We start from the raw sequence: 14,312 nt of genomic DNA on the forward strand, positions 1-14,312 counted from the left end.
AAAGATTGAGGGGATTATTCATTTAGGATTTATGGAGTAACAAATGCACTTTACGATCATATTAGAATTGGTTTCTTTATTTTACTTATGTTTATTAGGCACAGTGGAAAGAGGACTTTACTGTGGTGTTATTGATTGTCCCGAGACGCTAACTTTCCCACACCACTGCGGTGCTATATGCTGTGTTACAGGAAAAGAGCTGTAATAAACACCCCATAATCCACCTGGTCGTCGTCTGTGATATGTAGAAGCAACAGCAGTGTGGAGCTGCAGCTCACAGATAGCTGTGATCCGTAACACATATTCACTACGGACCGAGGAACCTTTATATAAATAAATGTGTAAAAAAAAAAAAAAAGGGTGAATAAAAAAACATTGTTCTTTCACTGTTATATTACTGTGTTGTTGTTATCTTATTATTGACCATTATGCCTGGTGTCGCAAATTTGCAACATACCAAAATTTCTATTTATTTTTTGTGCAAAAGTGAAATTAATAATCTCAGCATTATTTACCATCTACTTAAAGGCTAAAACACACACAAAGCATTTTTTTATATATAGCTATTTAAATTCAGGCGTTAAGGGGTTAAAACTAGTATATAATAGTTAAATCAGTACATTAATAACCAATAAGAATAATACCAATAAGTTTAGGATTTGTTGTTTTAGGATGACAGTCATAATAGATGTTTAAGATGTGTAATAATATCGATTAAAAAGGAACAAGAGTGAGAAATAATGCCTGGTAATATGAAGACCTGACTTCCTGCATAAAGCAGGTCCAAATGAAGGTCCCAGCAGGTCTGCATGGTGCCAGGAGCCCGTCAGAAAGGTGCCAACAACGGGGCGCGTGTCAGCTGAGTGGCAGGTGTGTGAAGGAGGCTGTGAACACGCCGGCCGACTCACGGTGTTCGCGGGCAGGAATCCACATCACAGGAACACGACCTCTCCACAGTGGGTCTCTGCAGAGGACGGGAGGCGACGGGAGGCCGAGAGCAGATTCATCCTGACAGCCGAAAGCTCTATTCTGAGCTGTGGGAGCATTAAACCAGACCTGAAGGTTCTGCTTTATTTGCAGTCTGCAAATAATTTGGTGTGAAGTCGCAATACTTACACCAGTCTTATTTTATTTTTAGGGCTGGGCAACGATTAAAATGTTTAATCCAGGGAGGGGCAACTTCCATGATACAGAGGGCCAACATTTTTTCAGCACTATCATTGGAGGGCCACATGACCGCGCACTTTGAATAATTGGATATGAAAGACGCTACAAATGATTCTCAATAAGAACACGTTTATATGAATTTATATCTGTGTGTTAATTGCACCAACTACTTTCTGCCTATAAATGCATTTTAACACGTCCTTAATAAGCAACAAAGACAAAACATTTGCTTAAAAAAAAGTGCAAAAAGGAATTTGAACTCCTTCATAATAAAGAACAAAACTGAAGAGGTACTCTTCTTCCCATTTTGGCTGAAAAACGCGATTTTCTCGGTCAAGTTTTCTCTTTTTGCCACTGCTAGCAGGCCCGTAGCCAGGATTTTGCTTGGGGGGGGTGTTTCTTTTTGTATATTTTTGGGACTTTGTTGTAGGGGGGTCCGGGGGGGGGCATGCCCCCCCGGAAAATTTTGAAAATTCAACCCTCTGAAATGACATTTCCTGCGTTTTTGAGAGGATTTCAAAGTAAGAAACAGAAACTGTAGATAACTGTTTCAGGCAGTATTGTATTCAAAGAATGTATACATTTTCGATGAAGAATACGAATTCAACATATACATTTTTGTAATGCCTCCACCTGCATCTTTTTAGACTTTGTAGAACACCCCCTGCCTACGGGCCTCTCACAGGCCTACCCACTAAGCTATTTTCATGTTTAACTCATCACATATGTATTTGACTGTGCGTCTGTCCTTAGCCATTCTAACAAGATATTCACTCAATAGCGTAGACTTCACGGGGTACTAAATATGCCAAGAGACATTTTAAGACGTAGTCAGAGCCCAAGCTTAAACAGTGGAGGGAAATTTACTTATGATGTACAGTAGGCTACACACATTAAAAGTTGCACAATCTTTGAATGAAAACACCAATGAACACAGTATTTCATCGATCAAAAGGATTTTGGAGAAACAGTGTATACTGAGCAGATAGACCACACATGTGAAAACATTAGTACAACTTCTTCAGGGGGTCTATTTTCGTTAGATATGCTAAGCTTAACGTTTAGCCTATCTAGCTTTAGCTATTTTCCGACTACATCCTGCAAATAGTTTACAATATCAACCTAGATGCTGCCTTAGCCTATAGGCCTATACGTGCATTTTATGACGTTTAATAGCCATGTCACTTAATTAGGCTATACCAGACGGTAAACGTTACGTGAGTAGCCTACCGTGGTGGCTGAGTTTCCCACTCATTCCTGTTAGGATGGGGGTCAGAGTCGTAGCGTCCTCTGAACACTCTTCGCCACAAAACCAAATGAAGATAATTTGGGCAGTTTAGTCACCCTTCCATCTTGCTCTTTGCGTTCGTTCTGCTTCCTGCAGCCACTTTTGTGTTTGAAGGGCATGGGATTACCTACTTATCGCTTAATCAACACGCAACTGTAACCAATTTAGCAACGATAAAGTGAATTACAGTATAATAACAAGTTAGACTATTAATAAGACTCTGGCCAGAATCAGAAGACACCAAATCCGCTAGGAGCCAATGTGTTGAGCAACAATAAGGAATCAGGCAGAGGAATAAACGTTGAGTAGCTACTCTTGTATTTTTCACAGAATCAAGAAAAATGTTCAAGTTACAAAAAACATAAATGAATGACCAAAATAAAATAGTGTGCACACTGAGATGAAATAAAATTGTCCGTTGGGGCCCTTAAAACATAAGAAATTGTTGCAGGTGCACCTGTTTCTGTAAAAGGTTCATGGGAATGTAATGTGAATGTATGTGTATGTGAGTGTGTACCTTTGTATCTCCGTTACAAGTCTTGGCTCGCCATCGGTCTCGACCAGAATCTCATCCTGATCCGGATTTTCACCGTCCTCTCAAAAACCTGACCTACAAACAAGGTCTTATTTATTACACTCTACTCTCAGATGCATCGATTAAGGTTTAAATGTCTAAAATGCTAAATATTGCATCAAACCTCACATAAATCTTATCAAATCTTCAATTTTAGTTGTACAACATTCAATGTTCAAGTATATCAAATATGAGGACTAAACATTTAAGAACTCACATGTTTAACTGTTCCAATAACACTTATGGTAGGTAACCATTATCATTCAAAATATAAATCACAAACACATTAAAACTATGTGCAAATACAATAGCAGTACACATTGAGTTTGTTCAGAGGTATCAAAGAAGTGTGCTTAATTATTCCTACTATAGCGGCCTACTAATGCGAGAAACTGCACCAAAAATTACCCTCTGAGCTGCTTAAAACTTACAGTTGAAATTAAATTAATTCCTTCAATTAGTTGAAATACTACAGAATAAAAGTATTATTTTACATTCATCATGACACATCAAATTGCTTTCTTTTTCCCTTTAAAGTGATACTCCGGAGTAGATTCACCCTGGGGTCATTTGAACCGTGATATCCAGCCAAGTAGCCCACCCGCAGTTTTTTCGATCTTGGCTGAACATCAGCTGAGTTACTGAGTTATCCCGAATAGCTTAGTACAAGGGTTAATGGATCCTGGCAGTATCTCCAAAATTACCACACTAAAATCACATGCCATGACACCAAACTTCTACAGGAGTACAAATATGGTCTGTACTCACAAAACGATGCATTTGGAAGTTTGAAAATAGTCCAGGAGTTTATTATTATCAACACAAGCCTGATAGCTTCTCTGCTGCTAAAGCTGCGTCGACGTCACTTCCTTGATCTGGGAGCTTCAAAGTAAGATGAGGGTTGATCTACTACTGTAGCCAACAAAGCAAGGCTGCTCAGTTTCTCCATTGATAAAATAACTTCACAACTCTACAACATAAAAATTCATAAAAAAAGCATGTAGAATATAGCATATACTTTGTTGTCTACAGTAGTAGATCAACCCTCATCTTACTTTGAAGCTCCCAGCTCCCTGAAGTGACGTCGACGCAGCTTTAACAGCAGAGAAGCTATCAGGCTTGTGTTGATAATAATAAACTCCTGGACTATTTTCAAACTTCCAAATGCATCGTTTGGTGAGTACAGACCATATTTGTACTACTGTAGAAGTTTGGTGTCATGCCATGTGATTTTAGTGTGGTAATTTTGGAGATACGGACCAGGATCCATTAACCCTTGTACGAAGCTATTCGGGATAACTCAGTAACTCGGCTGATATTCAGCCAATATCGAAAAAACTGCGGGTGAGCTACTTGGCTGGATATCACGGTTCAAATGACCCCAGGTTGAATCTACTCCGGAGTATCACTTTAAATTGGCATTAGGAAAACAAAACAACTTCCCCTTAAATATATATATCGGCATAAAATAAAAGAGTAAATACACACAAGTTCCAAAATATCACACCATTAACAACCTCAGTTCACTCTCATAGACTTTTATATCACCACAGCTTTCTTTAGCACACCGAGAAACACAACAGAAAAATAGCTTCAGAGCAGCTAAGACGTTTCTTACCGTTGCTCTCTTGCAGCGGCTCTACAGGTGACAGTTAAGTGGTTAGCCTGTTAGCCACAGAGCTAGCATTAGCATGGAAGACGATGGTAAGCGTTAACAAGCCTTTATTTTTTTTTGATAACTGACTCGTCATACCGACATACTTGTCTCCTATGTGTAGCCACTCGGCTCCGGACTTCCAATCAGTACGTGCTCTGACTTTCTCTTTCGGTGTAACTCGGGATTTTTCTCCTTTTTCTGTCCTCTTCACAAGTAGCTGCGCTTCACTTCTCTGGCTAAGGTCAGAAAAATAACGGAAAAATCGCGCGCCTGCAGTTCACCTCCAAGCTGAGAGGCTGAACGTGGCCTGCGTAGCCCCTGATTGGCTGTTGAGGCACTCCCCACGTGGGGTCACACGAACTGTGCGGTGCATTCAAATGCAACAGGAACTTTAAACTTTACCGATGTAAACATAAAATAAATACTCTCCCGCTTCTTTTATTGGTCTCTAATATAATCTAATGTGTGTTTTTCCACCTGGGCTACACAATGGAACACAAGACTGTAGAATAGGACAATTGCAACATGTGTTTGGGTGGGCTTTAGAATCTTTGGCAACAATATTACCCAGACATCAGTAATTGTTAACTCATCACCTGCCGCGACCGGACATCTCGGGACTGTGGGGGGATTCGTCAGATGAATAGATGGATGGATGGATGGATGAATGGATGGATAGATGGATGAATGGATGAATAGATGGATGGATGGATGGATGGATGGATGAATAGATGGATAGATGGATGGATGAATAGATGGATGGATGAATGGATGGATGGATAGATGGATGGATGAATAGATGGATGGATGAATAGATGGATGGATAGATGGATGGATGGATAGATGGATGAATGGATGGATAGATGGATGAATGGATAGAGATAAGGGAAAACGTGGGCTATAGGATCAGCCAAAATGAACAAATATCCTTTAATATGAAGTTTATATGAAGTGGTGTTATTGTGCTTTTTCAACAACAAGAAGCTTGAAATAATCAGACAGAGGCATCCTGTAGTGCTGATAATCATGCTTTATTAAATCAATAATTGGAGAAAAACTCAAGGAGGTTGCGAAAATAGTCTAAAACTCTAACTTCAATCCAACCAAAGTGCAGGACGACACACGAGCACACGCCTCCTTCCGCGGTCGCTGGCGTGTGCAGGGTGCCGCCCAGCTCAGGTGAACTTCTACAAACTAACACACCAACACGCTGCACACCTCCGAGAGGCAGCTCTGCCTCTGCAAACAAGCACCGGCACGACTCTCCATTCTTTGTGATTGGCCAGGTTGATGGAACGACGGGAGAGCCCGAGCCGGCGGTCGTTTGCCAGACGCAGAGCACAAAACAAAAAGAAACACTTGTGCTCAGGCAGCGCAGGCCGCTCGCGCTGTGAGCGTGTCATTGAAGTGGCGGTATGACGTAATCAGTCGGAGCGCGAGGTCCAGTCGTCCTGCTTGCATGAGGGTATATGCAAACAGCACTCAGGACCTCACGCTCCTGGTACAATGCTAAAGCACTGCTCTCTCCTCTCCAGCAGTGTGCTCATCTTCTGTCTCTGGTTCAGAACATCAACAGGGAGCCTCTCTACCTGTTGAGGCAATCTTAAGACTTCAACTTATCGTTGAGGCACAGATTTTAGTTTCTCTGTTTAACAGGGTATTCGTTCCTTGGTGAAACTTTCTCCTGTTAAACTACACTTAGTTTCACTTAGTTTCAGTTAATATTATTGTCATAAATAACAATGCATACATTTCCCATAACCGGTAAATTCGGCTATATACATTATGTACATGTCACAGAAAAGAGGTTCAAACATCCTAAGTCATAATTGTCCAATATGGCACATTTTATAACAACTTTAGACTTTAGTCTAGTTTGGCATAAATTAATGTCAAGTTTGGTACAAAAATAGTTCATATTTACAAGAATAATCCAGATCTTTATCAAGTAGATTTCTTTGTTCAATTAATAAATAAAAAGGCATGGAAGAAGGGAAAAGGGGAAGTTTGAGGATTAGATTTTTTTACACTGATCGAATGCTGATGTGGACAGTCGCTGTGTCAGAGCCGAGCTCGTTGGACAGTTTGAGGGTGTAAGCTCCGGCGTCTTCCTCCTTCACTCCGGTGATGATGAGGGTGGTCAGATCCTCAGAGGTCTCGATGTGGAAGCGCCCACCGGCGGTCACCTCGATGGTTTTGCCACCGCGGGACCACTCGATGCGTTTGGCGTCACCGGAAAAGGCGCAGGCGACCGTCAGAACTTTGCCCGGCTCGATGCTGATGTCCTCCGGCAGAGCCTCGATCCTGGGAGCGGAACCTGGAACCCACAAAACAAACACTCAGAAAACTCTTCTTTTGATTCCACAAGTTGGAATGTTTGCTTTTTAAATTCAGGTACAAAGAAAACGAGGTTCTCAGGTTTGGTTTTTAAAGCACGGCCACTCTGCTACCTTTGTCACCTTCACTCATAGAACGACTGTGTAACAGATGAACATCGCTCACCAATTGCTCTCAGTGAGGACCCCTCCATGTGGGCCGCCATCTCTGTGAGGCTGCTGGAGCTCATGGCGTAGGTCTCCGACGCCATGGAGGACATGCTGGACATGGACATGGTCTCAAACTTCATCTCAGCCGCCATGCTGCTGAAAGAGCTGGACTCCATCATGGATGACATCATTGTCTGCTGGGCAGAGGAAGAAAAGGAGGAAGACTCCTCCACCGTGTGGACTTCTTTCTTCGTCATCAGGGATGAGCTCATAGATGAGGACGACTCCTTCTGACTCATCATCATTGATCCTGTTGAAGGAAGGATGAAAACATCAAATACGTTTATCTCCGGAAAGACTTTAAAGTGCAGAATTCATTCAGTTAAACATGAAAATGGATCAAATGTTGCTGCAACCAGGAGGAGGATTCTCACCTTTCAGGGCCACTTGCTGCTCGCGGTAGGCTGTGACCTTCTTGTGAATGGACTGAAACACCTGTCCGGTGAAAGAGAAGGAGGATTTGGAGATTCCTCCATCTGAGGTCATCTCACAGGTGTACTCTCCCTGATCGCTCTCTGCCAGATCCTGGATGAGAAGGCTGCAGGAGCCCTCAGAGTAGTGCATCTCAAAGCGGCTGCTCTGTGAAAGCCTCCTCCCGTTTACAGACCACACCACCTCCCTGACGCTGCTCTCGCAGACGCAGGACATCCTGACCGAGCCCTCCAAGGCCTCAGCCGTTAGCTGACTCAGGACTTTGGGAGGTTTGGGGATCGGGGACTTCACGGTGGGAGGAGACACGACCCTCTTGGGGGACATGATGGGGGGAGGAGACTTCATCCTGGGAGGTGACTTGACGCCCTCGGGCTCAGGGGACTTCAAGGCTCTTGGTGATTTGATGCCTGAAGGTTCCGGGGACTTGAAGCCACTCGGTGTTTTGATTCCTGCAGGTTCCGGGGATTTGAGACCTCTCGGTGTTTTGATTCCTGCAGGTTCTGGGGACTTGAAGCCACTCGGTGTTTTGATTCCTGCAGGTTCTGGGGATTTGAGTCCTCTCTGTGTTTTGATTCCTGCAGGTTCCGGGGACTTGAAGCCACTCGGTGTTTTGATTCCTGCAGGTTCTGGGGATTTGAGACCTCTCGGTGTTTTGATTCCTGCAGGTTCAGGAGATTTTATACCACGTGGTGACTTAAGTCCCTCTGGTTCTGGAGATTTCACACCTGGAGTTGGTGACTTTACACCTGGAGTTGGGGATTTCAGGCTGCGTGCCGGAGAGGGTGCGGATGGCTCTGGAGATTTCACATCCATAGGAGATTTAACTCGCTCTGGTTCAGGAGACTTCACACTCGGCGTTGGAGACTTCAAACCTGGAGCAGGAGATGCTGCACTTGGTTCGGGAGTTTTGACACTTGGAGCTGGAGATGTAACCGAGGGTTCGGGGGACTTGATGCTGGGAACGGGAGTAGTAACAGAGGGAACAGGTGATGGAACCACAGGCTCTGGTGTTGTAACACTGGGAGTAGGTGACTTCATCGGTGGCTCAGGTGATTTGACAGCCTCGACCTCCTCTTTGGGAGCTGGCCTGCGGATGGTCAGGGTGAAGTGAGCCTCCTGTCGGCCTGCTGAGTTCTCCACCACCACCGTGTAACTGCCCTCATGAGAAGTCGTCACAGAGGAGATCTCAAGGCTGGATTTGTACTGAGAAGTGGTGACCTGGATGTGATGAGATGAGACGATGGTTGTGGTCTCATGCATCCATGTTACAGTAGGTGCCGGCTCCCCATCGATGTCACAGGAGAATCTGGCCGTTTCTCCCACTGCAACAGTCACAGACTGGGGCTTGGTGAGGATTTTGGCAGGGAGAGAAGGTTTCTCCTTGTGAACTACCTCAGCAACAGCAGCAGACTTCAGTTTGGTTTCAGATGTGGCGTGCTTCCCAGTCAGAGAAAACTTTTCTGATGAATAGGAAGAACTAGACGATAGGTATTCGGCGGAGGCATACTTGACGGATGAGTCGTATCTTTCAGCAGAGTCGTATCTTTCAGCAGAGGAGAACCTTTCAGCTGAGGAGAACCTTTCAGCCGAGGAGAACCTTTCAGCAGAGGCACCAAATCTCTCACGTGTAACCACCTCACGGGTCTCAGTTTTCTTTGACTTGCTCTCTTCCACCTCAAGGTGTGTCTGGGAGGCATATCCTGCTTTGAAGTGGGAGGTGTGATAGTGGTCGATGCGAGTGATTTCCGGGACGTGTGCTTTGGGAGCTTCCTCATCCCTGCGACGCGAGGAGAAGGTGGTGTAGCCGCCACCTGACACCTCCAGAGTGGCGTAGTCTGACGCCTCTCCCTTGGAGTTGGAGCACACGCAGCGGTATGTGCCGCTGTCCTCTTCCTGACACTCCAGGATAGTGATGGACAACACGCCGCTCATGTCGGTGAAGATGTATTTCTCACTGCTTTCAGAGATTTCAGTTCCGTTGTGGAACCACTTGACTTCGGCCTGTGGCTTGGTTTGGATGTTCAGGGTGAATTTGGTGTCTTGGCCGATTGGGATGCGATGAGAGCGCATCCTTACGGTCACACGTGGAGCGTGATCCAGACTGAAAGGTGTCTGACTGACGACCTGGTACTTCCTCTCAGACTTCAGAGCAGCCTTTCTGGCCTCATAGCGGGACATGATGTCAAAGCGGGCCGTCCGCTCTAACCTGGAGGAGGAGCGGGATGATCTTTCCACTGATCTGATGGGGCTGGGAGAACGAGGACGGGTCCTCTCAGGGGTGGGCGACCTCCTCTCCACGATCTCTCCCTCTGCTTCCACAGGAGGCCTGGCTCGTGGTGGTCTGATCAGCTCTGAGACCGGACGCATCAGCTCGATGTAAGTTGGAGACAGTGACCTTCTCCTCCTCATGAACTGAGAAACGGTGCGTTTCTTCTTTGTCTCAGTGACCTCAGCAGCCTTGTGCCTGATTTCCTGCCTCCTCTCCTCGTGTTCCACCGCACGGCGCTCGACACGGACGGGGCTGCCGACAGGAGAAGCAGAGAAGCCGAGCTCCAGCTCATCCTCCAGCATCATTTTCTCCTCCTCGGTTCTCCTCATGGACATGTAGTCATCCACAGGCATCAGCTCCTCATCACTGAGGTCTCCCAGAGATCTCCTCCTGGATCTGAAGGAAATCTCAGATTCAGGAGAGGGTGAGCGGCGTCCTGGTCTAACAGTCTCCAGATCGTCCTGAGTGAGTTTAGGAATGCGCCATCTTGGCCTGTATTGGTCAGTTATCCTGGGGAGTGGGACGACGTAGAACTGCTCCCACCTGGACAGACGAATACGTCTCTGCCTCTTCTGGACAATTCTCTCCGTCCTCTCTGAAATCTCATACTGATCTCTCAGCTTACGGTACCACTTCATGTCAGACAGGGGTACAAACTGTTTGATAGTTTTGTCCTCATCCAGAGCTTTGGGATCGTGAACCACAGGCTCGGGAACCTCGTAGGGCAGGAAGATCCTCCTCTCCTCCTCCAGTCTCTTGGTCTCGGTCTTCTCCTCCCTGATGTTGAACTCGCCCTCGATGTTCTTGGTGCTCACTGCAGGTTTGTACACATCTGCAGCAAATTTGAGGGCCTCCTGAGCTGTGGGGTTAAAAGGCACCAACTCTTCGGTGGCAGCAATCTGCTGAGCCATCTTGTGGGTCTTTTCGATCCGTTTCTGAATGTGTCTGTATTTTTCCTCCTCGCTCTTATACTCTCTCCTGGTGTAGGTAAGGCGGTCCACCTTCAGCGTTGCCTGGCAGCTTGCGGAGCCGGTGGAGTTGGTTGCAGTAACTTTGTACACACCAGAGTCCTCAAGCAGAGTCTGCCTGATGTGAAGGATGTGATAGTCAACGTCCTCCTGTATGACAACAACTTTGTGACCAAACTGTAGGGAATGGCCATCCTTTTCCCATTTCAGAGTAGGAGTTGGGATTCCCGAGACTCTGAGTTCGAAGTGAACACTCTGGCCCTCCACACAATCAACATTAGCCAGTAGACGTTTGAACATGGGCCTCATGGTTTCCTCAGCTACAGGATGAGGAATCACAGTGAGGCGAGCCTTGCAGCTGTCTTCTCCAAACTTGTTGTGGGCCATGACGGTGTATTCAGCCTCGTCGCGCTGGTCCAGGTTGTGGATCCTGAGCTGGTACAGGCCCTTGTCACTGGTGAAAGTGTACTTGCTGTCATCATCTCCCGCCTTGATTCTCTCTCCATTTTTAAGCCATGCTACATGAGGCTCTGGGTGCACGGTAATAGTGACACCGAAGCGCACCTCTTCCCCAATGTATGCAGTCGTATTGTAGAGAGGCAAAGTAAACTCTGGAGGTCTCTGAAGGAGTTTAGTCTTGTCAACTCTCCTCCTCAGTTTCTTGATGGTGCGGCTGATGTAGTGCTCTCTGATGCTCCTCACAGTCTCCACAAAGAGCTCTCCGTAGGCACTGTCCTCTCCATCGTCACTAACCACTTTGCATCTGTAGACACCATCATCGCTCTCTTCAATGTCCTTTACATAGATGCTTGCAAAACCTTTGCTGTAAGAAATCTCATACTTGGGGCTTGGGTGCAGCTGACGGTTACCAAAGTACCACGACACCTGAGTGCTGCTGTCATAGTCGACAATGCTGCAGGTAAATCTGACATGCCCACTTTCCTCTGCAGAGCCATGCATGACTGGGCCAGCACGGAGGCCGTGGTACTCGGTTCCAACCTTTACTTTCCCCACAGCCAGTCCTCTCTGGTTCCTGAAGGCACCTCCGTATGCCACACGAGCTGCTGACACAATCGTATCAGTCTTCTTAACAAGAGACTGATAGTACCTTCTGTGTCTCAGTGTCCTGATGACCTTGTTGCTGACTTGTTCAATCTTCATCTTGAGCCATGGGTGCTCGAGAGCCTCGAGAGCAGTCATACGGAGCTTCTTGTCCTTGACAAGAAGTCTGTCTACAAAGTCCATTGCCTCCACGCTGATGTCCTTAAATGCTTCGCTGTCAAAGATGTACTCACAGCTGGAAATGTTCTCAACCATCTTTGTTGTGGACTCTGCAGCAAATGGATTAAGGCCACTGAGTAGGACATATGCCAACACGCCAACAGACCACATGTCAGTGGCTGTTGTGACCAGGTCATGGCGGTGGACTTCTGGGGCGTAGTACTCTGGAGCTGAAAACAGCATTCTGATGTTTTCTCCTGGCACCAGCAGCCTAGACTGACCCATCTCAATAATCTTTATGTTGGTGCTTCTCTTCGTGGTGTAGACTATGTTGTCTGGGCGGATGTCAAAGTGACCGAAGTTGTGGCTGTGTAGGAACTTTAGAGCAGAGCAGACTTGTCTCAGGTAGCGAACAATCTCCTGCTCTGAAAGCTCAAAGTTGCCGATGCCAAGGCGCTCAAAGATGTCAACTCCAGAGATGAATTCAAAGATCAGAATAATCTCCTCCATGCTTTCAAAGTATTCATGCAGGTAGATGACATTCTTGTGCCTTGCAACATTAAGGGCCTCTATTTCCCTGAGAACCAACTCCCGGTCAGTCCCTCTGACTTTGATGAACTTGGCCATGAAAGTCTTCTTTGTAGCAATCTCAACACAGCGGTGGACGGCTCCAAACTGGCAGCGAGCAAGTTCCTCTGAGATGATGTACTTGGAGGACAGCTCCTTCACCTTGTAGAACAGAGCCTCCTCCTTGGTGATCTCTCTGGCTTCGTCCACTTCCTCGTCATAGTTCCTGAACACAGACGTGTCTTCCTTGGTGGTGATGGGCTCAGTTGGTGCACAAGGAGGACTCAGGCCAAACTGGTTCTCTGCCATAACACGGAACTGGTATTTGGTCTTTCCAAATATATTCATGATGGTGAAACTGCAGTCAGCAGTCTGACCAGCACGGATCCACCTGTCTGCAGTGGTGGGACACTTCTCAACAATATAGTTAATGATGTCGCTTCCACCATCACTGGCAGGGGGCTCCCATGTCAGGGTGATGGAATCCCTTGCGATTTCGCTCACCACAAGTCCTTTTGGAGCATCAGGGATGTCAGCCACGTCCACCTCAATGGTTTGCTTGTCTGTTCCAAACCTGTTCTTCGCAGTAATGCAATAGTAGCCAGTATCCCTCCTCTGGACTCCCTTCAGGAACACCAGGGAGGTGAAAGATCTGGTGGTGATGACTTGGTGATATGGAGAGTTGGAGAGGATCTCCTGACCCTTCTGCCAAATGATTGCTGGCTCAGGCTTTCCAGTGATGGGGATCTTGATGGTGATGTGATCACCACGTGCAGCATGTACCGCTCCCATTCCCTGGAGCTCTTTGGGCAGGTGGATCTTTGCAGGAACTGGAATTAAAAAGAACAAAAATGTGACATTGATATCGCAGCGGATATTAGGAGATGGATTCTAGGAATTAAGGAAAATATTTATTTTGTCTTACCTTCCACCTCCAGGTTAGCCGTTGCAGAGATGGATCCTGACGAGTTGGTTGCTCTGACTTGGTAAACTGTAGCATCAGTCTCATCAGTGGAAGTGATGACCAGCTGGTAGTACCCACCCTTGAATTCCTGGGCTTTGATTTTGGTTCCATCTGCCTGGATTTCCTTTCCACTGCGGTACCATTTGATCACAGGCTTTGGATACCCCACCACCTTATCAAAGAAAAATAAACAGATTAAAAAACCTGCTGAACAAAAGCTGAAAACAGAGTTAATTCATGACAACAATGTGATTTTAATTAGGTACCTTGGTGACAAGGGTGGCATTGGCATGGTATTTGACAGTCATGTCTCTGATCTCCTCCCTGAACGCAGGCGCACGAGGAGACTGTTCGGACTTGGGAATGATGGGTGCAGAGATCTCACTCCAGTCGCTCTCACCACCCATGTTCTTACATTTCACGCGGAACTCATACTCAAAGCCCTCAATCAAGCCTGTGACTTCATATTTGGTCTCCACCGTCTCCTTAGCTGTTACAGACATCCATTTGTTCTGTTTCTTCTCCCGTTTCTCAAGGTAATAGTTAGTGATCTTAGCTCCACCATCACTGCTTGGAGGCTTCCAGCACACAACGCAAGAGTCCTTGGTGGCACTGATAATGAAGGGCTGCTGAGGAATGCCAGGTTTATCTGAGAAACA

General features: G+C 46.1%; 1 protein-coding gene and 1 long non-coding RNA gene across 29 annotated transcripts in view; both read right to left on the bottom strand.

The window, feature by feature from the left end:
• Positions 1-926: 926 nt before the first annotated feature.
• Positions 927-4,698, bottom strand: LOC142396984 (uncharacterized). The gene is made up of 3 exons (XR_012772567.1): positions 4,648-4,698; positions 2,973-3,065; positions 927-1,034 (listed from the first exon to the last, which is right to left on the bottom strand). It is a non-coding gene; the product is annotated as an uncharacterized LOC142396984 (long non-coding RNA).
• A 1,000-nt stretch (positions 4,699-5,698) lies between these two features.
• ttn.2 (titin, tandem duplicate 2) overlaps positions 5,699-14,312 on the bottom strand; it is a 246,485-nt gene continuing 237,871 nt past the window's right edge. For all 28 annotated transcript variants that reach the window (XM_075480277.1, XM_075480295.1, XM_075480294.1 and 25 more), the window contains 5 exons: positions 13,920-14,302; positions 13,615-13,825; positions 7,607-13,519; positions 7,189-7,482; positions 5,699-7,003 (listed from right to left, as the gene is read on the bottom strand). In XM_075480277.1, the coding sequence (XP_075336392.1) occupies positions 6,711-7,003; positions 7,189-7,482; positions 7,607-13,519; positions 13,615-13,825; positions 13,920-14,302 (7,094 nt within the window). In that variant the 3' untranslated portion in view covers positions 5,699-6,710. The remainder of the gene's footprint in view (positions 7,004-7,188; positions 7,483-7,606; positions 13,520-13,614; positions 13,826-13,919; positions 14,303-14,312) is intronic.

This window comes from Odontesthes bonariensis, chromosome 12 (assembly GCF_027942865.1).
Source record: "Odontesthes bonariensis isolate fOdoBon6 chromosome 12, fOdoBon6.hap1, whole genome shotgun sequence".
Classification (NCBI taxonomy): Eukaryota; Metazoa; Chordata; class Actinopteri; order Atheriniformes; family Atherinopsidae; genus Odontesthes; species Odontesthes bonariensis.